The sequence below is a fragment of the Strongylocentrotus purpuratus genome, unplaced genomic scaffold (assembly GCF_000002235.5).
Source record: "Strongylocentrotus purpuratus isolate Spur 01 unplaced genomic scaffold, Spur_5.0 spur5_scaffold_19, whole genome shotgun sequence".
Lineage (NCBI taxonomy): Eukaryota > Metazoa > Echinodermata > Echinoidea > Camarodonta > Strongylocentrotidae > Strongylocentrotus > Strongylocentrotus purpuratus.
The window spans coordinates 20552962-20577259 of record NW_022145604.1 but is presented as its reverse complement, the minus strand read 5'-3'; the positions used below and the strand labels follow the sequence as shown (position 1 = coordinate 20577259).

The 24298-nt window shown below is 37.2% G+C and overlaps 2 protein-coding genes across 3 annotated transcripts in view; both read left to right on the top strand.

Moving 5' to 3' along the window:
* The first annotated feature begins 514 nt into the window (after window positions 1-514).
* LOC105439804 lies at window positions 515-8491 on the top strand. Its single transcript, XM_011669201.2, has 7 exons — window positions 515-816; window positions 3094-3536; window positions 4933-5049; window positions 5516-5578; window positions 6249-6398; window positions 7330-7464; window positions 8016-8491. The coding sequence occupies exons 2-7, from the start codon at window positions 3171-3173 to the stop codon at window positions 8193-8195; spliced, it is 1011 nt and encodes a 336-aa protein (XP_011667503.1). The 5' UTR covers window positions 515-816; window positions 3094-3170; the 3' UTR covers window positions 8196-8491.
* Window positions 8492-11975: 3484 nt separating this feature from the next.
* The window catches only part of LOC373223 (myosin I gamma), a 56670-nt gene continuing 44347 nt past the window's right edge, over window positions 11976-24298 (top strand). For both annotated transcript variants that reach the window (XM_030990557.1, XM_030990556.1), the window contains exon 1: window positions 11976-12166. In XM_030990557.1, coding sequence (XP_030846417.1) covers window positions 12072-12166 — 95 coding nt within the window. In that variant the 5' untranslated portion in view covers window positions 11976-12071. The remainder of the gene's footprint in view (window positions 12167-24298) is intronic.

The window sequence follows — 24298 nt, the reverse complement described above, 5'->3', positions numbered from 1 at the left end:
GTGTCAGATAAAAAGGTATGCCGCCTCTCGAGAATTTTGAAATTACGAATTAATACCTTTATGTAGTTTTAATATCTCATATAGTATATTTCATGATAAAATAACATCTTCACTGTAATTAAGCGTAAATATTGTGCCCACTCGTTTCGCTCGCTCACAAGAACTAGAAAATTTGATACCCGGACAGGCGTCGTCAGCTCCCCCCCCCCCCTCCCCATCCCCCTTGCGACATTGTGCCAGTACACTATACAAGTCATGCTGAAAATATCTTTTGCCTAAATAGCTGATATATTCTATTCCCTTTGTATCAAAAAAATTCATCGTGAGTTTTGAGTGCTGCAAACAAATATTTAATGGTCTATGGGTCTATTCTGAGTATTCCTTTTTGTTATAAGCACTCTGCAAGCACGCGAAGGACTGAAATAGACTTCTGATGACGTCACCACTGTATAACAATACACCACCCAAAAAATACCCCCGTTCAGGCATTTGCCAATAAACACAACCGGATTTTCCAAAGTGACCAAAGACCTCAACTCGTTACGAACCTAGATCGGAGAAACGGTGAGGAAACGGAGCCAGTGAAAATTATGGTTCCCGGTATTTTTGTTGCTCGGATATGAGGAATTAGTGGGGCTAAAGACTTTGGACGTAACCGTGTTAAAACGTTAAAATCGAATTTTGTTGTTAAAAAGTGAGTTCGTTTGTTTTCAGTGAATTTGGTCTTGGGGGATTAGTGAGGACTCAACAGGTAGTGCTGCAAGGCACTTGGAGGGCAGCAGCGTTTGTACATCCGTGAATCTTCACGGATTCTAGGTAAGCAATTTTTTATCTCTTGTTATAATACTATTCTGAAACGAAAGAATGACACCCCAAATTGATGAAAGGGGTTCAAAACGGATCTAGGGGGAGACAGCCCGGCGTGTTACGGACAAACTCTCAACTGTTCTTACCTGTTTCTGAGGTTTCAAATGGGAAGGGGGGCGCAAGCCCGTAATATTCCGTTTTGGATATATTATTGACGTGTAGTAAAACTGGCATATTTGGGGCCTATTTTAGTCCGCCTAGCATGGATGTATATAGTATGAATCGTTAATAGGGCTTTCTGAAATGCTTTGTATGATTTCCATTTGCTGGTGGTCACAGAGCAAGATATTACAACACATAAAAAAGTATCACTGGCAGAATATTAATGCGAGTACATTTAGTTTGTTTAAAACAACTTAGATCCTCAACCATTACGTTTATCCATCAAAAAAAAATGTTTATTGAATTGAATTGGTTTACAACATGACATGCAGCTTAAGGCTGAAATTAACTATTTTGCAAAGTAATCAGCAATTTTCATTAAAATACAAAAACAGCAAACTACACATAAGTCAAGTGATATAATAAAGATTTAAAGATTGTCATTTCGAACTTATTCACCTTACAACTGATGCTAATCAACGTGATTATAACAGACCTGCATGACGCCGAATACTCAACCATGCCATATATTTGTGGAGAAGCGTCGCTGTGGTGGTATTTCAAACATTTTCATTACCACTCCAACAGATAGTTGTGAATTGTTGTGTGACCATGGCAGGCTTAAATGAGTCACCGGTGTGCAAACAACCGGTGAAAAATCATCAAAACAAAATATGGCAATGGACTACCTTTCATAACCATTTCTGGTTTTGTTCTTATTTCCTCCTCTATGTCCTCTGCCGTTCCCCAAAAAATGTTGTCAAATCGCATGAACCTGTAAACCATGTCGTTTGTTGAGAGCCTGAGTGAATTAATTCAAAATAACAGACGATGTCAATCTACATGAAAGAAAATCCTGGCTTTACAAAGCTTTTTCAGAGAGTCCTAACTATTCATACTGTATATATTTGAGTAGGTTATAAGTATGCCTATTTATTATTATTATAATGATTATATATTAAAATCGATTTTCAAGGATTCATGTCCGTATCTCTTCAGGTGAAAGCAACAAAGACGTTACTCATAATTATCACTTTGCATAGAGTTAACAACCTTCCTGGCTCGTAGCAAGAATTCTTGTTCGTATTCTTATTATTATCCCAGGTTATTTCAATTAACACGCAGTGCTATAATACACATATAGGAAAATAATGGAAATAATAATAATAATAATAACTTCGGTTCTAACAGTTTTCATAACATTGTGACATTGGCTCTGAATAAACCGATCCAGTCGTCTTTTCTCTTTGTATATTAATAATTGTGTTTATAATCACTATATATACTGTGTATAGACCAACCACCCACCCACCAGTTGAAGTATATTTTTATATTTCCCTGATATGTCCATTGCTACCACTGCAGTACTGGTATTAGAATCGAGTTGAAGCGTGGTAAATATCTACAATTCGCAATCCAAAAGACAACGCACAAAAATTATCTTTTGTTTAAAATCACTGTGCAGGCATAATGCCCTTCGCTAGACACTCATCGTTTCTATTCAAAAGCATTAGACTGTTACGAAGCAAAAAATAGCAATTCCTACCAGTGCATATTTACCTGACAATTATTATGTTTTATGAGGCTTATAGAAAGAGTCAGAACGACCTAATCATCACCATTTCAATATTGTTTGATTCCTAATTGCGAAACAAAACCAACAAAAAAATTGCCATTTTCAATGGTCGAGGAATGTATATTATTTGTTTACGTGGGTGTTGTTAATTGCAAAAGTATATGGTTACTCGTTATTCGTTTTTTCAATTTTCAAACAAAGGCACCTCTCTCTCTCTCTCTCTCTCTCTCTCTCTCTCTCTCTCCTATTTCACATTATTGCTGATAGACGCAACCAATTGGGGTAGGGCTATTTGAGTAAAAACGCAAAGAACATTCTCAGCTACACTGAATCACAAACATGACAAATTTACCCATTCGCCCATTCTACGCCCATGCATGTCTCTTTTTTTAATTTTTTTTTTATCCATGTACATGTACTAGTACTACTATACTACTATTCTAATTTCTATTATGAACTCCAAATCACACAGAGAGACTCCAGACATCCACCCTGCATGCTATAAATCCTTAAATTGTGTCTTTGTCTTTTGTCTATACTCCTGACAGCCTAGAGTAAACCGAACCAAAATTACGAAACACCTTCACAACACTCGAGGAAAAACGCATACGAGTTTGATCTCCTCATGGCGCAAACAGATACACCGACAGAAAAACAACCCACGAGGGATGCTTCACAAAAGGACCTCGAGAACGACAACGCGAAGAGTGATGACAGCGACAAAAACGTGCGAATTGCGAATAGAACGCTTACATCAAACGACGACAACGATATCGTCGATGATGACGATGATGGGAGCAATGTAGACATCGCAGAAAGACTTGGAGAATTTTCCCAAGCGAACGATAAATCGATTGACTTAGCTGCTATGTCGGGTGCGAAGAAGGGTGAGAGACAAACGTTTATTCATAGTTACAGCATTTCGAAATCATCGTGGAGATCGTGGGCATCGAAAGTTGCTGCTACCTCCAATATCGACGTCGCATTAAGGGTAGGACTTTTATTTGTTTTGTTTTGCAATACAATTATGAGCCAGTTATACAGATTCATATTGGAGATATTGAACTCTCGTAAATAAATATGCGTTAAATAGTTCCAGTGAACGAGACCTACGGCCCGCGATACGTCGGTCTCGTAGGCTTTCTGGTCAGTATTTAAAGAGGTTCCGAGACCTACCACCAAAGAGACCGACAATGTATGTTACACTAGCCTTTTGACCACTAACTCTTTCTACATTTCCTTTTTAATTAATTTTATTTTTTCCATCTTTCATCTTCCTTTTCTCTATTTACGTATGTATTTCGTTATTGTGTCGGTCTCTTGGGATATTAGTCCCGAGGGAAATACCCGATTTGACTAGCATAATGCAGTCATGGGGTATTTTGTGTCTATTAGGCCTACTGTTTCATTAACAATTTGAATGATTTCGATCATGTCCATGATAGTTACATACTCATAATACTCAGTTATGTCGGAAAGATATTGTCATTGCCATACCATAATTATTTCAGTTGATATAGGCATATTGGTAACAGGAATATCGCTGTATCTATAACAAAACAAAATAGAATTTGTGTTAGACATTTTCCTGTAATTATGACCGCATGAAGGAAATAATGATTTTTTTTAATAATTTTTATCAGGATATCACTTTTTCCCTTTAACCATGGCATGATCAACCAAGGACGGAATTCAATTCATTCCTGTTTCTAAAGATCAACATGTATTCAACAGAAATGGAACAAGGCTATTTAAATGATTCGTTTCCTCGTCGTATTGTATCGCTTGTAAATGAATCTATTTATGAGACTATCTGAACATCCTAAATTATAATCTGGCGTCATAATGGTAATTGACTGATACATTTTGCTATCAATGACAATATAGGATGATAAAGATTGCATGTAATGGCAACTGACGAGACCAACATTATCGGTCCCGTGAACCATATGAACCGTTTTCGGAATTAGACCCCATTCTCACTGACTACGTTGGACCGGTCTACGCTAGACCGACCCACTGGGCCGCTCTAGAGCTAGGGTTCGTTTGCCTTCACACTCAACGCATTTTTTACCCTAATGAGACCCTTAATTGATATCAAAGCAACAGGATCCTTTCTTGTTGCTATGACAGCACGGGTCATTTTCGCGCGGAAACCAACGGTATGTACAGCTGGCCTGAACGCCAACTGATGGTTTTGTTTTGTTTTCGTCTCAAAAATATATACTATATATTTTCCTCGAATAATGTTCTGTTTCCATTTTTTCTTTATTCTAGTCTTTTGCTTTTACTCCCCTTTTTCTTTGAAAGAAATACTCATTTCGGAGCCCTGGCAAAATCAATTATTAACTGATATATGTTTCGTTTTCACTTTTTACCTCTCTCAGAATATTTCTCTTCTCCATGCGTGTTGTTCTCTCCTCCTCATCTTGATGGGGATTATGGGCGTGGTCACTAAGAGTTACATGTCCTACCTTGTTATTCCCATCTGGAGTCCAATCTTCGTAAGTCTATATCCTATAACCAGGAAGGTATTAAAGGAAAAGTTGAGTTCTGGTCATCCGATTGTATTGTGAAAGAAACGTTGTGGAGTAGATCAGAAGGTATCGGTGTGTACTGCAAAGTTCTAGAATCATCAGCAATTTGGCCAAGTCTTGGTAAAGTTCCAAGCACTGTACACAGAAAGATGTACATGGGACTATACGAACATGTGGTGTAAAAATCCGTCCCGAGTTGTATGCTGTTACATGCCATATTTATAATTTAGAATATTTAGACATTAGAAGAGCCATGCTTTTCAGGGAACATTTTTTATCTGATGTTCTTTCACACTTGCATAATAACAATGATAACGCTCACAAATTATTTATTCACCTCTTCCCAGAACTCAATCTTCTCTTAAAAGGAAAGTACCCTATCGTGTTTCATCTTGTTTTCAACATTACGTCTTGTTTTTCTCTTTGCTTCTAGTTCTTCTTACCAACTAGCTTTACAGGGCTCCTGACGTACTCAAGATTACGGAGTCATTCATCGGTAAGTAGTAGCGGCATCATCGATCTTCGTTGGTTTACAAACTGCTTTGCAACCTTGATGCACAAGTATGATTATCTTATAATTTCAGAAATGTACACTAGCAACTGAGGTACCAAATTTACAGTTTGAAATAGATTTCAAAGGGCTAAATGTAATAATTCTACCCGGATGTTATTCTTATTTCAGGCAGAAGTTGTCCATTTCCACCTCGACCTTTTTTTTCAAAAGCTATTACGATTTCCCACCCTCCCACTTTTTTAAATTTTGCTTTTCTTTAAAAACTTGTTGTTGTAGTTTATTTTTTGTTATTCTTTTTGTTTTTCGTGTTGTTCTTCTTATGCTAAAAATATCTTTTTGTTCTATTTTTTAAATCCACAAACTTCCAACAACCTTTTAAACCCCGAACAATATTAATAATACTAATAATACTTTGTTCTTTTATAGCGCATTTCATGTCTGTTATCATTGCAATGCGTAATAAAACAAGATCATGAAAGGAAGATGAGTAAACAGGAGCATATAAAGAAAACAATGACGTTCTTACAAAGAGAAAAATTACAACATTACGTATCCTTTAATACTGTTGATATGCCAATTTGAATATTTCAGTATTGGATATACAACGTAGGGAGTTAATATGTAAATGAATTTTCTTTCTCTCTGCCTCCAGATCCAGAGATTAATCATTCTTTCGTCACTGTCCACACTGCTCTCGTTATGTTTGTGTATAGTCTTCGCATCCTTCATCTTTCGAGATGGACAACTTGAATCAGATTGTAGACCGTCTCCAGCAATCTTATCTTCAGCGTGTCGGCAATCGGTAAGAAGGTGGAACAACTTCGTTCCTACCTCTTCCCCAATCTACACATCCCCCTCTTGTACCCTGTACCCCTACTGTTCCTCCTTACCTTCTCTACCTATTCCATGCCCCTCTTCTTGTTCCTCATCTTGCTCATCCTCTTATCCTTGTACTTCTCATTTTCCTCCTTCTCATTTTTCCTTTCCGGCCCTCATCTTGTTCGTCTTTTCTCTCTCTCCTTCTTCTCCTCCTTTTCCTACCCATCGTATCCTTCCTTCTGCTCCTCATTACCCGCTCTTCATCCCCTTCCTTCTCTCTTCCTTTCTACTCCTTGTTTCTTTCTCTTAATACCATTCCCCCTTCCCCCTTCCCCCGTGTCTCTATTCCTCTTTGGCTCTCCTTTTCCTTTTCATTGTAATCTCCAATTAGCTTCCTTATCTTTCCCTCAATTTTCTATATTCTACCTTTACTATTCAATTAATCAATCAATTCAATTTATTTCTGTTTCCAACAAAACATGGCAAATCAATTATAAACATATACAACAATTTAGGAATATTGGAAACAGAGGGGTCCACTAAACAGCGATGCTTGTACAAATGTGGACACCTCAAATGATACTCAGGAATAATGAGTAACTAAATCAACAAGTTCATAACCACAAAAGGAACTACAAAATAGGAAGAAAAAAAGAGGGGTGCTAACAGACGAGAACGGGACAAGACAATGTATTCATGGGTATATATTTTCTCATTGATCCTGATCTATCTTCTTGATCATCCTTTTCTAAGTTACATCCTAGACAGTTTTTTCTCTCGTTCAAGTTTTCTCGTCATCAATCTCCCTAATCATTTATACATGAAGAGCAATAAAGCTGGAACTTTTTGAATGGCAATTCGTACCAACATGTTAAAACAATATGATGTTTTTTTGTTTTTTTTTCCATTTTCAGGTATATCGTGTGCTGATCAACGCTGTGATCGTCTTCATCTACGTCATCGAGTTGATCGCTTCTAGTTCATCTCTACTTGTCTGCCTTATTGTAAAACCTGGATGTGCAAAGAAGTCCTTCGACACAGAACAATTAGTAAGGAGTGTAATTAAACAAAAATGTTATTAGACAGGCCCTCATCGTAACGACACCGGTTTTTTTTTTTTTTGCGTAGTTGGTGTTGAAGGCGTTATATTTCTTTAATAAAGGAATTTTTTAAATAAAGTTTAGAAATTATTTAAAGGTTTAATCAGCTCTGATTTAACGTAGACTGGAGATAAGTTATATCCGACAGGCGAATATTGACATTATATTTTAAAATTGAAACTCGGTATTATAGCTCACCTTTTGTTGATAATTGATATCATCTCAATCGCAATTTTTCGTTGTAATGAGAAACACTATGAATGTGATGGTGGTGGCGCGGAGGTATTGGTCTTGATGACGACAACGATGACGATGGTGATGGCGTGGTGGGGTGGTTATGGTCGTGGTGGTAGCATTATAATGATAAATGTGGTCGTAAGAGCTTAAAACTTTAAACTGATTTAAAAGAAAATATAATCCAGTAAAGTTCTTTACAGGCTCTTTAAAAACAAATCAAGTAACTTCACTTTATATCCTCTGTGTACTTCTTACAATCTCAGCTAATCTCTAGGACCAGTATGTCCTACAAAAGGCTAGCTGCAGCAGACGAACCGGTGGACTATTTCGAGGATAGATCTGACCCACTCACCAATAACAACGCAAGCAACAACATGTATCCGCGAAGTCTGAGTGCGCCAGCTATCGTCAATCTCTCTACAACTCGGCCCTACACTGATTAGTTTTACAGTGGGACTATAAAAGTCGCGATGTGTTTTTTCCGGGGTGGTTTTGGTGTTGTCATTTGCTGTTTCATATTTATCTAGAATTTTTTTTTCAAGGGGTTGATGGAATCCACTCCAGACGAAGGTGCTTCAAACATTCTAGACTATATCACGACCGTCTAGAACGAAAGACGGGTGAAAAACTGTTCAATGATATGGATATCAGGTTTAACATTAAAGCTTATCAACACTAGTGTGGCTAGGAGGGATTAGACCACACAGCGAGGTCACTGACAGGTGGCTATCTCATCAACTCAGCTCTCAAATAACATAAGAAATAGAGGATCATGGGGGACCAACAGGCACCGATTGGGGGAGTTTTCTATACAGAGGGAGCAAGTAGCTACAAGTAGGACAGTGGGGCTTTAAAAGGAAATCCAATCTTGATAGCAATATACTCTTGACTAGAGGAAAGCAAAAAAAAATCAGAGAGATACTGATGAAAGTTCGAATGAAATCGGATAAAAGTAAAAGGAAAAATTCTTGTGTTTGTTTTTAGTTGGTAATTACAATTGGCTCTTCAAATTTGCTGATCAGTAAATGCTTTGTGATGTAATATAGTGGCGTAAAACTTTCCTATCAGTTCCCAAACTCAGGAGGGTGTTTTTTTTTTTTAGAAAGAGCCTTTTTCGATATGCCATCCATAACATATTTTGAGTAGTGCCCCATATATGCTTTGGAGAAAAACAAAAACATGAATTAGTGGTGTTTTTCAACACCATGCACAAACGAGAGTTATCCGCGACTACGTCACAATCTGACCAAGCTGCCAATTTGAGATTAACATAGACAGAGACAGTAGAGTGATCTCATATTTCACATATTCATAACTTTCTTAGTATAGGTTAAATTTAAAATTTCGCCATTCTGTTTATCTTATTTGTCTGCTTCCATGCAAATGAACTTATTGCTCGGGTTGGATTGCCGATATTCGATGATGAGTGGACGGTGGACTATTCGAATATATTTCTTGATGATTATGTCCTATTAATCGTACACAAAAGTTATTACATCAAGCCGGTAATGCGAGTTTTTCAATGACTTGTGCCGTGGTATACCATTCATTATGTTATGAATTTGAAACGTATGAATATAAATCTCGTAAATGTAAATTTAAACAAAAATCGTATCATTTCAGGTTAGATAAAATAGTCAATCTGTACGGAATCATCCCCTTTTGATTCATTTTTACTGTTTTTTTAATTCCTTTTTCTTTGTTGTTGATTAGCCTATATAGGTTATCTCGTGATGCTTTAAAGGGCAATACCCGCACAAAGTTAATGTCGGTGATATTGATAAAAATCTTTGTCTAACTAGCAATATTAACATGATCTATGCAAGAAAACTGTCAGCTCATTAAAAAGAGCGTGACTATGATATATTCGGCTGAGAGGTACGTGGATACAGCCCACGAACCAAATCTGAGTCCCGACGCATATAACTAACAAAAAATTATATTTCTTTGTGTCTCCTGAAATAAATAACATATTGAAAAAATTTCGGAATAACTTGCTACTACGGTACTTCATTTCTTTCTAACAACAAAGTGAGATTACCAGTCATTTTTCTCGGTGTAATAATTTTTCCACGGCTTTATGATCAATTTTACATCTGTGAAGCGTTTGAGCGACATCGTGGATGAAACTCTGAGAAAAAAAATTCAATCCTCCGTCATTTGAAACTACCGCAGCGCCAGCTATCGTTCATGGTGGAAATACGTATGTCAATGCAATCATAATTATGGAATAACATATGTGGAATACTTCCGACATAGACATTCGTTGATTAACCCCTGTTCTGTCTGAATTGAATTCAAATTTTAGTTTTAAAATTAATGTGTCAATACCACACGCGTTAAATCCCCTTCTTATCGTCCTTCTTTTCCGCTTCTTCTACTTCTTCTTCTCCTTCTTCTACTTCTTCTTCTCCTTAATCTTCTTCTTCTTCTCCTCCTCCTCTTTATTTTTCTTATTTTCCTTTTCTTCTTCTTCTTCTTCTTCTTCTTCTTCTCCTTCTTCATCTCCTTCTTCTTTCTGTAAATATCAGTTGGTATAAGTTAATGGGTGATGCAGGAATCTCTGACAAGGGGGGGGGGGTATTATATTTCAGGCGCTTTAGTCTTAATCATCCATCACGGGGGGGGGGGGGCAATTTTGTCTTTTGATACTCGATGTTAATTTCAGATTTTCCAAATTGTGTTTTTCCGGTTCGGGGGGGGGGGGGGGGGAGGGGGGAATCCCGTCTCGTTTCCTTGATCAACCTCTGATGGTATATGCCGAGTAGGGTTTGTCCGAGGTAAAACACTTTTTTTTTCTTCATCAAAACATGCAACAGTGGCCATGGCGATTTTATTTTCGCAATATCATAATTATGCAGGAAACATGACAGTGGTCTGTCAAACGTGACTATGGTCTATATTTTGATGATTATTATCTTATACATTCTGGTTAGTTTACTTTTTTCATCGGATCTTCACATTGCTATGAGAATACCATTTGCTGCCTTGATGATTATTATTGTGTAAAGTTATATGTATAACAGTGCTTTTTAAAATGAATGGGCCTATCATAAATTGCTCTCAAAATCTCAGGAATGTTTTTTTTTTAATTATTCTATAAAACGATTAATCTTTAATCTTAAGTACGTTGAATATTAATTTAAAATATTTGTATGCGCCTTGAGCATCTCTAAAGATGGATATGTTGCGCTTTATCAATATTGTTATTATTATTATTAATCATTAATTCGCCTACTTTTCAAGACCTTACGAAAGATCTCGGCCTATACTAGTTTTACTAGTCGAAATATCTACATGCTGCAATTTAGATGATACAGCTGAAAATAAGCAAGAACCAATTTCGAAAGAGGGAGAGAGAGAGAGGGAGGGAGAGAGAGAGAGAGAGAGAGGGGGGAAAAGAGAGAGAGAAAGAGAGAGAAAGAGAGAGAGAGAGAGAGAGTCAGGCAGAGAGAGAGAGAGAGGGAGGGGTGGGGATAATTACCATAAGAATAGAACTCCAGCTCTCTCTCTCTCTCTCTCTCTCTCTCTCTCTCTCTCTCTCTCCATCTCTGTTTCTCTGTATCTGTATCTCTGTCTCTGCCTCTCCCTCTTTAACCTCTAACTGGGAGGACGTGCCCCTCGACCCCCCCCCCCCTCCCCCGCCCTCATAACTGCGCCTCTGTGCACAACCAACTCTAAAATTCTTGAAAAGTAGGACACAAAATGACTTAATGATTCTAAAAGAAGGAAGTTTGCAAGGTTTGCAACAATGGAGTAGCTGCATGACTCATTATTTTCATATCTCATTCTTACGAAAATTCCTTTCCTTGTCATGATGCCGGTCAACGTCAATACTAGATGAAAGAAAGGCGGGAGAGAAAGGGGAAAATCGATAAAGAAAAAGAATGATGGGTATAACGGCTGAATGGCTTCATTGTGATAACTGAGGGTGATACTTGTTTCATTAGTCTATCTACAAACCTAGACCTGCAATATCTACCACCCATATCTACCACGTAATACGTCAGAGGTTTTACCCATTACAATCCATTATGAATTACATTTGAGAAATTACAACCACTTCTTACAAAAGGGTAGATTGTGGCACGATAACGACAATGCAATTATGCGGCTAATTTCCTTCTGCGGTTTACGAATAAAAGTCTTGTAATGTCAGACTACTTTTTGTGAAGGCAGCGCAGTCAATCAGCTGGTCGCATATATATACGCTAACGTTCACTTGGTATGTTTCCAGTGTTTCGAAATGAATTAGAAAAGTAGGAGCAGGAGGGACGGTTTTGTCGCAAAAGCTGGAATAAAGTTGGAACTAAATCATTATGGCTCATCAGGAGAGCGCTCAGTTTGGAAAAGGAGATTTTGTTCTCCTGGATGAAATCTCAGAAGATGCTTTCATGGCGAATTTGAAAATGCGGTGAGTTTATCAAGTAAATTTGTCGCATTTGTATTTCCTGCTGGCATGGGAGCTACCGCAATGAAGTCCACTAGCGGACGGTCAGCTAGCGGGGCCGGTCTGGCCTGGTGAGGCTTGAAGCTTTACAAGTAGGAACATCGAACACCTGTTGATGTCTCACAGCACAGTCCCAGTAATTTCAAATGACGATACTTTTTAAAACTCTGTCATTTGATATTACCATACGCTACATGGTAAAAGGATGAAATAAATTGATGCCATCATTATATTAAAAGTTCATCATATTCATGGTCCTCACATTATAACATATTAGGTGGATCCAGGAATGCCATGAGAGGGGGGGGGGGGGGGTGCTCAGTTTTGGTCCGATGAGATGAGGGTGTGCTGCTGAAGCTCCCAAATCCATGTTTTAAGGGTCATTTGGGCAGAAAAAGTTGTTAGAAATTTAGAACTTGGATGAAAAAAAATTGTTTTAATTATTTTGCATCTGGAATTAATAATTTGTCAAGGAACTATAGAGTCTAGATCTATAGCATAGGGAGAATATGGGTAAAGAAATTATTAACTCATGTGTAACAACAAGATCTTGCACTGCACTGGCCATTTTTTTTTAAAGCAATGTACAGTACCGTAATAGGTGAGTTTGCCCCACCCCCCCCCCCCAGGGAGAAAGGGGCATTTAGATTGATAATTCCTGATATTTTATTTTGAGGGAAGGGGGGGGGGGGTACTGACTACCAGTACCATGTGATTTTTATTACATTAAATGGCATAATCACCTACTCTTCATTTTCAATTGAGACTTCACTTGTAATAAATAAGTATTCTTTCTTCTTATTCTATTTCTTCTTCTTATTTTTCATGTTTGTTTTTTTTATTTTGAAAAGCATATACAATAGATTTAGTGTTGTGTGGAGCATGCAGTGTACTACTATTCTTACAGTTGTATATTTATAGATCAGACTTACATGGTTGTAAGGGAGACGGGGGGTGAGTACCCATATGTACACTGTTAAAGAGAAGGTTGAGTTCTGGGAAGAGGTGAAAAATAATTTGTGAGCATTACTCATTCTTATTATGCAAGTGTGAAAGAACATTAGTTAAGACATTTTCCCTGAAAAGCATGGCTCTTCAAATGCCTTCATATTCTAAATATGCATGTAACATCGTAAAAATTGTGGGCCGGCATTTTACGCCACGTGTTCGTGTAGTCCCATATACATCTTTCTGTGCAAGTGTTTGTAACTTTACCAAGACTTGGCCACATTTCTGATCATTTTGATGATTCCAGAACCTTGCAATACACACAAATTCTTATATGCTAGATGGTCAACCTTTTCTTGTCGGTTCCACACCTTTTCTTTCACAATGCAATCGCATGACCAGAACTCAACTTCATCTTTAAGTTGTAAGCTTTGTACAGTAGACCAGGGAGGTGTCACAACCCTGAGTAGATGGTGTAGACCAATATAGTATAGTCTCATTTATTAGGTCATTGCTTGTTCATATCGACTTCACAAAATATTTACGTTGGGTAATCCGATGTACAGCAAAGTAGCCCCTACAATACTAATTGGTGAGGAAGAATGAGCAGAGAGAGCTAGAGTTCTAACTCGTGATCCTGCAGCCTTTCTTCATCCTCAAAAGGGGCGATGGCATGCTTGATTTGACTTCTGCAATGGGGATAGGAAGTCTCTCCAGCTATGTTTGCATGGGAGTCTCTTACATTGATCTGTTTGGTAAAATAATTTTAAAGGAATATATTTATCACAAGAAAATAACAAAACTAATATACAAGCATACACTGTAGTATAAAATTTACATACGGCCAGCAAATAATGGCATTTAATTGAACAACAACCAAATTAGGAACACGGGAATTACTGTACATGATAATAAACAAAAAACAAAGAAACAGAAGGCTCGATAGCCCATTTTTCAGCTGCGCATGAATAGTGGTTGTTGTCTACAACTTAAATGTTTCACAAACTTCAAGTTTAAAACTCTGACTGTCCTGTGTGAACTATATGTACAAGTTGTCAAAAACTCAAAGTTAATGATTATTGCGTATTCGTGTTCGCATTACAGATACTTACATGTAGTAAAGTGAGGGCACATCCCCCCCCCCCCCCCCTTGTTCACGTAGTAATGACATTAACCATAATAATGTCACCTGTGGTGTATAACTTTGAGTAAACATATTGGCCCAAATTCACAAAGGAGGTTTGTCGACAAACAAAAAATGAAATGGAAGCTCTTATTACCAATCATGTGAAAGAATATTATGTTTTGACTAATTCATGATGATAACAATTTTGCCGGGAAACCGCCTACTTATTGATATATTTGGCAAATTAGTTTATCTATTGGTATGTGAGAGATAAACGCATGTGTCGCACACGTGTGCGTAGTCCCATATACATCTTTCTGTGTACAGTGCTTGTAACTTTACGAAGACTGGGCCAAATTTCTTATCATTTTGATGATTCCAGAACCTTGCAGTACACACATACCTGTATATGCTAGATGATCAACCTTTTCTGATCGATTCCACAAATTTTCTTTCAATGCAATCGCATGACCATAAATGGTCTTTATCTTTAACCTTTAAGTTTATGGTTTCTTGTGTGAACATCGCTCATAAGGATAGGAAGTTTCTCCATGACCGCCCAGACAGTAAACAAGCCACTCACAGCTGGGTTCAGCCCTCAATAGAAAGTCTAGTCTCTTTGGGGTTGGACGGCTGCATTCCTCGGGGATGACTTCTTTCTGTGTGAGTCACACCCAACATGTATTCTGAGCTTTTCTTTTGAAAATGTCTAGTTTAATATGATTTTATGATAGTCAAGTTCAACATGGGGTAAGGGGCCTTGGGGCAGTCAAATTCTTTGAAGATGACTTCTTTCTGCTTGAGTCGCGCCCTTTCCTCAGCTCTTCAGTAGAAGTAATCATGGCTTACAGATGGTCAGAATTAACTTCCCTATATTCTTCTTCTTTTTCTCCTCCTCCTCCCTTTACTTCATCTTTTTCTTCTTATTATTCTGCTTCTTCTTCTTCTTCTTTTACTTCTTCTTCTTCTACTTCTACTTCTACTTCTTTTACTTCTTCTTTTTATTCTTCTTCTCCTCCTCCTCACTCTTCTTCTACAACTTCTTCTTCTGCATCTGCTTCTTCTCCTCCTCCTTCTTCTTCTTCTTCTTCTTCTTCTCCTTCTCCTTCTCCTTCTCCTTCTTCTCCCTCTCCTTCTCTTTCTCCTTCTTCTTCTTCTTCTTCTTCTCACTCTTCTTCTTCTTCTTCTTCTCACTCTTCTTCTTCTCCTCCTCACTTTTCTTCTACAACATCTTCTTCTTCATCTGCTCCTTCTTCTACTCCTTCTTCTGCTCCCTCTTCTGCTACCTTCTTTTTTTCTTCTTTTCCTTCTCTTCCTTCTCCTTGTCCACCTTCTTCTTCCTCTTTCTCCTACTTCTTCTCTTCTTGAAAGGGCTATGCAGCCTGATACAATATGGATCAAAGATTCCAAATGGTGACGGGGGAATGCAATACATTGAAATATTGACATTTTTTAAGTTTTGGGAGTTTTGCAATATGAGGAGAAAATCCAATACATTGCCAATGTTGTGAAAGGGTGGAAAAAAACTGGGAATGTTTGTCTAGACCTCCTCTGCATAATGAAGTCTACTTTACATTCATCGATGTATTTTAGAATTCTCGACTTTATTGCATGAACACAAAGGTCCATTATTGGAGCAAGGTGTGGAGCCATTAAGAAATGAGTCATCGTCTATATTTATCCACTGCCTAACAAAATGTTGATCTTTGTCCGATGTGTGACTTGTTAGCCTTAAAAATATTGTACATGACAGTACGCGTAGGCCTATAGTTGATGATAATCAGGAAATTCCTGCAGGTAGGCCCTATACATGTACATTTACATACTATGGATTACCAGAGATGCCAACCCTCCCGATTTTATCGGGAGGCTCCCGATAATTCACCCCAACTCCCGACCTTACGATCACCATCCTTATCCTCCCGATTTATTAAAAAAAAAAAAAAAAAAAAAATGATTTTTTTTTTTTTTTTTTTTTTTTTTTTTTTTTTTTTTTTTATTATGATTTTTTTTGGAGGGCGCTTATCAGTATATATATCTGTGAATTGAAAGAGAAATATCATCTGCTAACTTAAGCATGTAATAATTCCACTATGTTAAAAGACAAATTAAGAGTAGCGAAAGATTGTTTCAGCATATGGATCGCCGTAACCAATGCGTGGATATTGCCACAGAATCCAAATGGCGGAAAATCAGCAAAATAAGACCAGGAAATGGTCTCGGAAGTATAAGACCGAATACAGTATCAAGTACCTGTGTAATCGGAAGTCTGAAAGTAATTCATCATGCATTTTGTACAATTTTTATGTTATTTAAAAAAAAAGGGGGAATTATTTAACTAAATACACATGTAAAATGCTCCAAAATAAGGCTCAGATTGCACCAGAGAGCATCTAGAACCCCAGAGCTTCCAGGGCCCTAAGGCGGGCCCTGGACCCCGGCCGCATGTGTCGGGCGCTACGCGCTCGAGATGTGCGCTACGCGCACATTAATTGGTGTCGATTACAAATCCTCCCTATTTCTGATTTCCAAAAGTTGGCATCTCTGGATTACCTGGCTCATCACTTACAAAACTATTTCATTGCCAAATTCCTTGTTGTTCTTGTCCTGAAAGCGATATGTACATTTGCCATTGCCCTCACCCCCCCCCCCCTCTCTCTCTCTCTCTCTCTCTCTCCCACATAAAGTCTTTGGTCTGCCACTGGATCTGTTTGTAATTACTTGTAGACTTACATGTTTTATGAGCTTTACCTTTCTGACAAGAGGCAGAGGGAGAGGGGTCTTAACCATTTATTTCAATATTCTGGAAAATATTTTCTGAAATAAAATATTTACTTTTATTCATATATTGACCAAAGAAATGCATTCAAAAGTATGATTATAATCAGAGTACATTTCCTACATGTTCTATTGTACTAAAGCTATTATTAAATCATTACTACATGTACATGTAATTCATTCCTGTAATGTATATACAAACAAAATTTAAATACCAATTTCCCCACGAATCTCGAGATAAGGGCGTAGATTTCATACTAAGCCTTTTTTGTCGTACATGTAAATTATGCATTACATTGATTATACAGGTTTGTGGTAAATAGCCAATCCAATCCATTTTCTAATTGAGTCACAAAGTCCATCCATGTGGTCTGTTCACGTTGATGTCAATTTATGATTAACCATTCTCTCGATCATTGCTTGTTACACGGGAATCAAAAGGGACGTATCTTGATTTGTGAATCAAAAGCAATAATGTGGATTGGAAATTTGAATGGCAGATTGAAACACAATTAATCATCTCTTGACTTCTAGATACCACTATAACGCAATCATTGTAATGGACTTTCGTTGAATGAAGTTGAGCTTGTAATTTGAGTTGTATCATATGGAGCAATTCCTAAATTGATCAGTGACACAGCATGGGTCCATTCATTACTAGGGGGCACCAGCTTTAAAGGGGCACCGGTCTCAACCACGGAACAGATTAACCTGCTGACTACTGAATTGTATAGATCCCATAGGCTTAACACAGGGACCACCAGGTTCCTGTAAGCAAAGGGTTAAGTATAAATTCACATGAACAATGCCCCCAGTTACATGTACATGTTTTTAAGGGGCGCGGGAGGGATCAAGTCCTATCACCTTTCCTACTTTTTGGGGGAGGGGGAGCGGGGGAGGGGGGTAAATACCTTGCAGGTACCACTTTCTCTGTAACAATTAGGAATTGGTAAATTTTCCCATAGTAGAACATTTTACTCCTTAGCCTCTCTCTTTCCATTTTGTGTTGGTCTAATGGTCATATCGTCTGTGCGGTCAGTGAATACAGAAGTATCATGCTATGTTTTTTAATATTACACTGAAAAGTGAAACCACAAGATTGCAGATTGCAAGTGTGAAACAATATGCTTATTCATTATTTTTCTGCAAAACAATGTAATGCATGTTTTGTAAATCGTTGTGTTTTCTGACCAATAAAACTTATCAAGATAAAAAAAAAATAGTAGAACATTTCATTTTCATGACCTCAAATTAAGGGGGCTACTTGTAGAGTTTGGGGCATTTGGTGGGGGGGGGGCGGAGATGAACACATGTACATTATATACACATGTAGGCCTATATCAGTAGATCCAGGGCCAGAGTCTATACTGTACAAGCCCCTAGGGAAGTCTACACTGATGTAGATCATGATCATATCATGAACCTACAATCAATCAAGGCCATTAGAATTTTGACAAAAACAGGATATCCTTCATGCTGTGCTTGATCATATCCATGCAGGTATCATTAAAAAGAAGGTTTGGGTAACCCTCATTCAGATGTGACACAGTAAACCAATCCCAAAATAGAGCGCTTTTGCAAAATATGAACACCTTTACAATGTATGTTTACAACTGAATGAAAAAAAAAGTAGAATTTAGCATTGAAAAGAGCCATATTACTACATCAGAGTAAAACGCATGAATGAAACAGAAAGCCGAAATCGATCAATATAAACGGAAACAAAAAGGAACATGGCGCAAATATAACGAGCGCTGATTGGCTGTCTAAAGTAACAGTAAATTAGGCTATGCCAACCGGTTATACCGGGATAATAGCTAGAATAATATGAGCGAAAATAGTGTAGCAGAGCGCAGTGCACAGCAACAGCCCCTAAACGGAGTAAGGGCAGCAAGTGTCTCTTTAAACCCCCAATCGGCTTACATACTTCATAACTTTTTTATTTTTTTAGTTAATTGAATAATTGATAATGATGAGAATTAGAAGAAGAAAAAAGGGACATCTTGAAGAAGAAGAAAAAGATGAAGAAAAAGAAGAAGAAGAAGAAGCTCTTTAATAGGAGTAGAGAGAGAGAGAGAGAGAGAGAGAAAAGAAGCTCTTTGGAGAAGAGAGAGAGAAGAAGAAAAAGAAGGAGAAGGAGAAAAAGGAAAAGTAGATTGAAAAGTTGATTCTGTCATTTGTTTTGCTTTTGACATATTTTTAAACATTTAAAAAAAATTCCGAAATACCTGTCCATGCACTTGTGACTTTCTTTCTGTATGTTATACAGGTACAAAAGTACACTGTACATACATTGTTTGTGTATTATTCATCATTTTAATTTGACACGCACAGCAATATTTAAGAAGTTGATATATCATGTGTGAAAGGGGCTTTAATATCAAGTGAAAGTATACCCGTAATGAATCTAATCTATCCTTGTTTTTGAGAGGAGAGAAGGAAATACTTTTAGTTCCGGAAGGATGAGATGAAGTGATAAAACACAAAAGGATGTGAAACCTCACAAAGGATTATCTGACAATACTAAAGGACCAGTAAAAATGTGCAGACATTGGTGATTAGGCGCCTTTTGAAATCAAAGTCATTGGGGTCAATTTACATGTTTATAATTTTATTATTTTTTATAAGTGTTTTTTTATACACCTGTACAAGTAGCCTATAATCATTAAGAATGAAACCTGTGTATATTCAGGAAACCACAAGTTAATATTTTTTTTTAGGATTTATCTGTTATTAATAAAAAAAAATATTCTCTTTATGTCTAATTCTCTTCACTTTGAATTTTAAAATATTCATGTAAATAACCAGTGCCCAACAAAGTGTTAACCAATGATACAGATGACACAATCATTTGTCATTATTGTGAAACAGATTAAAACCCAATGGGAATGGTGATTTGTGAACTCATTAGAAATGAAAAAAGAGGGTCAAATACCATTCATCCAGTAATTCTAGTTGCGTTTTTGGCTTGCAGATATGAATGGACGTTCTACAATTGCAGATTTGTTTTTAATTTGCTGACTACATTAGCATCCCAATTAAAATCATAAAACCAATTAAAAATTGCATAGATTATATTTTTGTGTTATATTGCCTGGATAGATAAGGTACTTGTGAATAGTTTTAAAGGTTAAAGAGGAAGTCCACCCTGATATTTACTTAATTTTAATAGAAGCAGAAAAATCAAGTTTGAGCAAGAAAAAAATTAAAAATATGAAAGTTATGAATTTATAAAGGTGCATTCCCTTCCATTTGCCCTGTACTAATTTTGTTTTTTTAATTCAAAGCTAAATCATACATTCACCCTTGATACATGTATTTTAATTACATGTATGCTTTTAATTATACGACCCCTGTATGAAACAGACTGTTCTGTCATCAATAACTAAGAAAATTAAAGTTTACTGCTATTGCTCAAACTTTCACTAATTTGTTCCTCTTGTTTTTTCTGCTTTTATTAACTAAAACCAACCTTTTATCCGGGTGGACTTCCGCTTTAAAAACGTGGAGACCTAGAGTATATTGACGTAAAATCGCATGGCAGAGACAAAAGTCAATAATGGCATTGTGGTCGTAAGGAAATGTACACATATTGGAATGGTTGGTTTAAATAAAGGTAGATTGCTATCTCGACCTCCTACAGTACCTGTATTTGCATGGAATCTTAAATACATGTACTGTAGGTGCAGACCTATCATCATCATCATCATTCAGAGTTTAGTTTGGCAATAAAAGAACTGCATTGATTGTACAACTGTACTTCAACCGCTTATGCTGTGCTTTTTGTGTAATATCTTACAAAGAACTTTGCAGAATTTGTCCTCTTTTCGTTGTTCTTGTTGTAATCTTGTTCTTGTTCTTCTATTTTTCCTTCTTCTCCCTCTATTTTTTTAATTTCTTGTTGTTCTTGCTGTTCTCCTTATTTTTCCTTCTTTTTTTTCTATTTCTTTTCCAGCATTAACGTTTTTTAATGCATATTTCCGGTAGTGTGAACTGTGAATGGTAGTATAAAAAAAAATTATCCTTTTTCAAAAAGATGTTTTGGCTGTGTAAATGAGCCTGTTGTGAAGTATTACAGCCCAATACATGTATGTCTAATAGCTTTAAAGGTAAAGACCAGTATTGGAAACGCCCCAATTTCAAAAAATGAAATGGAAGCTCTCATTACCAATCATGTGAAAGAATATGTTTTGACTAATACATGATGATAAAAAATTTGCCGGGAAACCGCCTACTAATTCACATATTTGGTAAATTTGTTTCTCTCATGGTCTGTGAGAGATATAGGGTAGTCCCATATACATCTTTCTGTGTAAGTGTGTATAGTGCTTGTAACTTTACGAAGAATGGGCCAAATTTCTTATCATTTTGATGATTCCAGAACCTTGCAGATGCTAGATGCTAGATGATCAACCTTTTCTGATCGATTCCACAACGTTTCTTTCACAATCCAATCGCATGACCATAACTGGTCTTTACCTTTAATGTTGATGGGCCTGGGTAAGACGTGTGTGGAGCTGCACAGGGGCGGTGCAAGACTACATTTTGAAAAGGGAATACACTATGAACATGACAGACAAAGAAAGCGGACAAAATATACAGTTCCTCAGGTAGACAAAGGAACATCCCTTCACTGCTATTATGTAAAAAGGTGAATATGCATGTGACACCTGTTCTACACATTTTGACATAATAGCAGTGAAGGGATGTTCCTTTGTCTACCTGAGGAACTGTATATTTTGTCCGCTTTCTTTGTCAGTCATGTTCATAGTGATATCAGACCAACTTTGCTAGCAAGTTTATAGCTGAAAATTCTTTAACAAAGCAACAACAACAACAAAAATGCCAACAATTAAGTATGTTAAAAATGGTCATTAGTATTTTGAGATTGGTAAATGTTCCAAAATTTTAATTGGGGTATATCACAAACACATACAGTACGTTTGTAGATACACCCTCCCCTCTAGCGTCTCCCTTGGAGCTACAGAAGAGCTTCATTGCGTATCACAGAGACGCCAAGTTCAAAGATCAGCTATGCGTGATATTTTTATGACTCGGCACGCGAGCGTATGGCGTACGTTTCGAAATCGTGCACATGCGCACGTCATGCTGAGAGCGTTTTCAGACCCTCGAATGCGTGACGTCATGCATACAATGTAATGCGTGACACTTGGTAGCTCTGGTATCCATGTAAACTGAAGTTCAATGAAGACATTGAGATAGCGTGTTAATGTGTGAAACGTTAAACGGCAAATAGGAACTATAGTGGAAAAATTGTATTCATTGTAATTCTCTTTGACTCTTTCCCAAGAATGACAAAGATGTTTTTCATTGTTTCTTTCAAAATGAATGAAAAAAAATAAAAAGGGGCATCTGTTTCCTGGTCGCAAAAAAAAATGATGTCAAAAAAATGCTTTCCAAATTTTTTTCCTGTCCACCCCTAATGTTCCTAATCACTTGGTTTTCAGTATTCACAATTCTAAGCTGTATTTTCTGCAGTTTTCTTCTGATTGCCGGGTTATTTACAAACAGTTCCCACAGTACTTTACTCTTGCTTTCTTTTTAAACTCACTTCCTTGTGAAAAATCTCTTATTTGAGTACGGTAGCGTCGATTCATAACTCAAGAGTGCTGTTATTTCCTTTTCTTCTCTTTTCTTGTTGTAACCTTCTAGGCTGTTTGTGCCCTTTTTATGGATCTCCACTAATCACACAGTACACTGTACATGTACAATTGAACCCGTACAATTAATCATTAGCTTTATATGTTTCATTGACTTCATGACAAAGTGAATTTGTATTGTGCATGTACATTTGTAGTATGCAGCTTTTATTGATCAATTGATACAAAGTGTTCCTGGAACCATGAAGAAATACATGTAATGTGGTGTGTGTGTGTGTGTGTGTGTGTAACTGTGTATGTGTATTTTTACAGGAGTGTACTATACAGATATGGGGACCGATCTTTAAGGTCACCATCCAAAAGATTTGACTTGGATTTGAACTGGGGTACCTCTGAGCCATTTTATATGCGAAGATTGAGAACTGACCAAGTGAACGAACCGCTAGACCAACTCAAATCTCCCTTGAAATTAAATAGGATAAAGCCTTTATCAGGGAGTATACAAGAATTTAATGCATTATCTCTGCATTGTCAAGCGATCCCTTTTCCACAAGATCACCCTGCCTCAAAAGGAGTACCTGGGAATCAAACTCATTATCTTGGCATTGTGAAGCCATCGATTATTAACAAGACCACTTTGCCTCACTATGTGGTTCACTTACATCATTTTGAAGAAAATCCAAGGTTAGAGATTTTGGAGAAGCATATTTTGATTGTCGAATATGAGCAATACTGTAAGTTTCCAGACTGGGCGGAGCATGCAAAGAGAAGTTTGTCATTTTTAAGTATTTGTATTGTATTCTAGGCCAAATTACGTGTTTACACAAAATGTTGAAAAAGTAGTGGGGCAGTGTACAAAGGAGAGAAAAAGAATTTCCTTCTCCAGTATCCTACAAATACATGTATAGAAACTCACTGAACCCTGAATAATAGCATCCTTGATCATACGTGTTTACAATAGAATAGTCTAATCGGGAGTGAATCCACTTTGGGTAGTGTCATTAAGTACTTAAATCTGAGGGATAACTTCATGTGGATTAGAAATCCACACTCAAAAAGAGGAATCCACTCAAAAGAGTTTTTCAGTCACTAGTTGAGAGTGAATGTCGTTGTAATGTTGGGGTGGACTTCAACTCGTTGAGTACATGATGAAGGTCTGGGAAATAGACTACTGTGTAAGGACCTCATTGGGAATCATTCAACTGGAAGGGGCTTCCCCTTGTACCTGCTGTGACATAACAATGAGAACCTAGCTCAGCTGTCATAAAAGTATATTTCTTGTTTTGAACCCGATGCCTATTTGTATGCCTTTTATGTCAAATTCATGCCAAATCCAGTGTGTTGATAGTACCGATACATGTTTTTTCCCCTTGAACCAATAAAGGTTAAGCCTTTTTTATACATCAATTGGAGGGCACTTGATGCATCAATTGCATTTAGCAAAAAATGCTGCACACCCCCCCCCCCCCCTATCAATGATAAGAGGATGTTGAATCTATATACCTGGGGGCGTTTCACAAAACTTGTCATTGAAAAAAAGGCTTTGTGAAAAGCCCCCTGGTATATATCTTTCATTATTCCCAAATTGTACATGACAGTTGCAGTTCGAGTGTTCAGCATATT

Bases quoted from the DNA above. Each gene is read 5' to 3' on its own strand.
- LOC105439804 (XM_011669201.2), top strand. From the start codon at position 3,171: ATGGCGCAAACAGATACACCGACAGAAAAACAACCCACGAGGGATGCT. The intron at 3,537-4,932 runs GTAGGACTTTTA...TACCTCTCTCAG, and splicing joins ATATCGACGTCGCATTAAGG to AATATTTCTCTTCTCCATGC. The intron at 5,579-6,248 runs GTAAGTAGTAGC...CTCTGCCTCCAG, and splicing joins GATTACGGAGTCATTCATCG to ATCCAGAGATTAATCATTCT.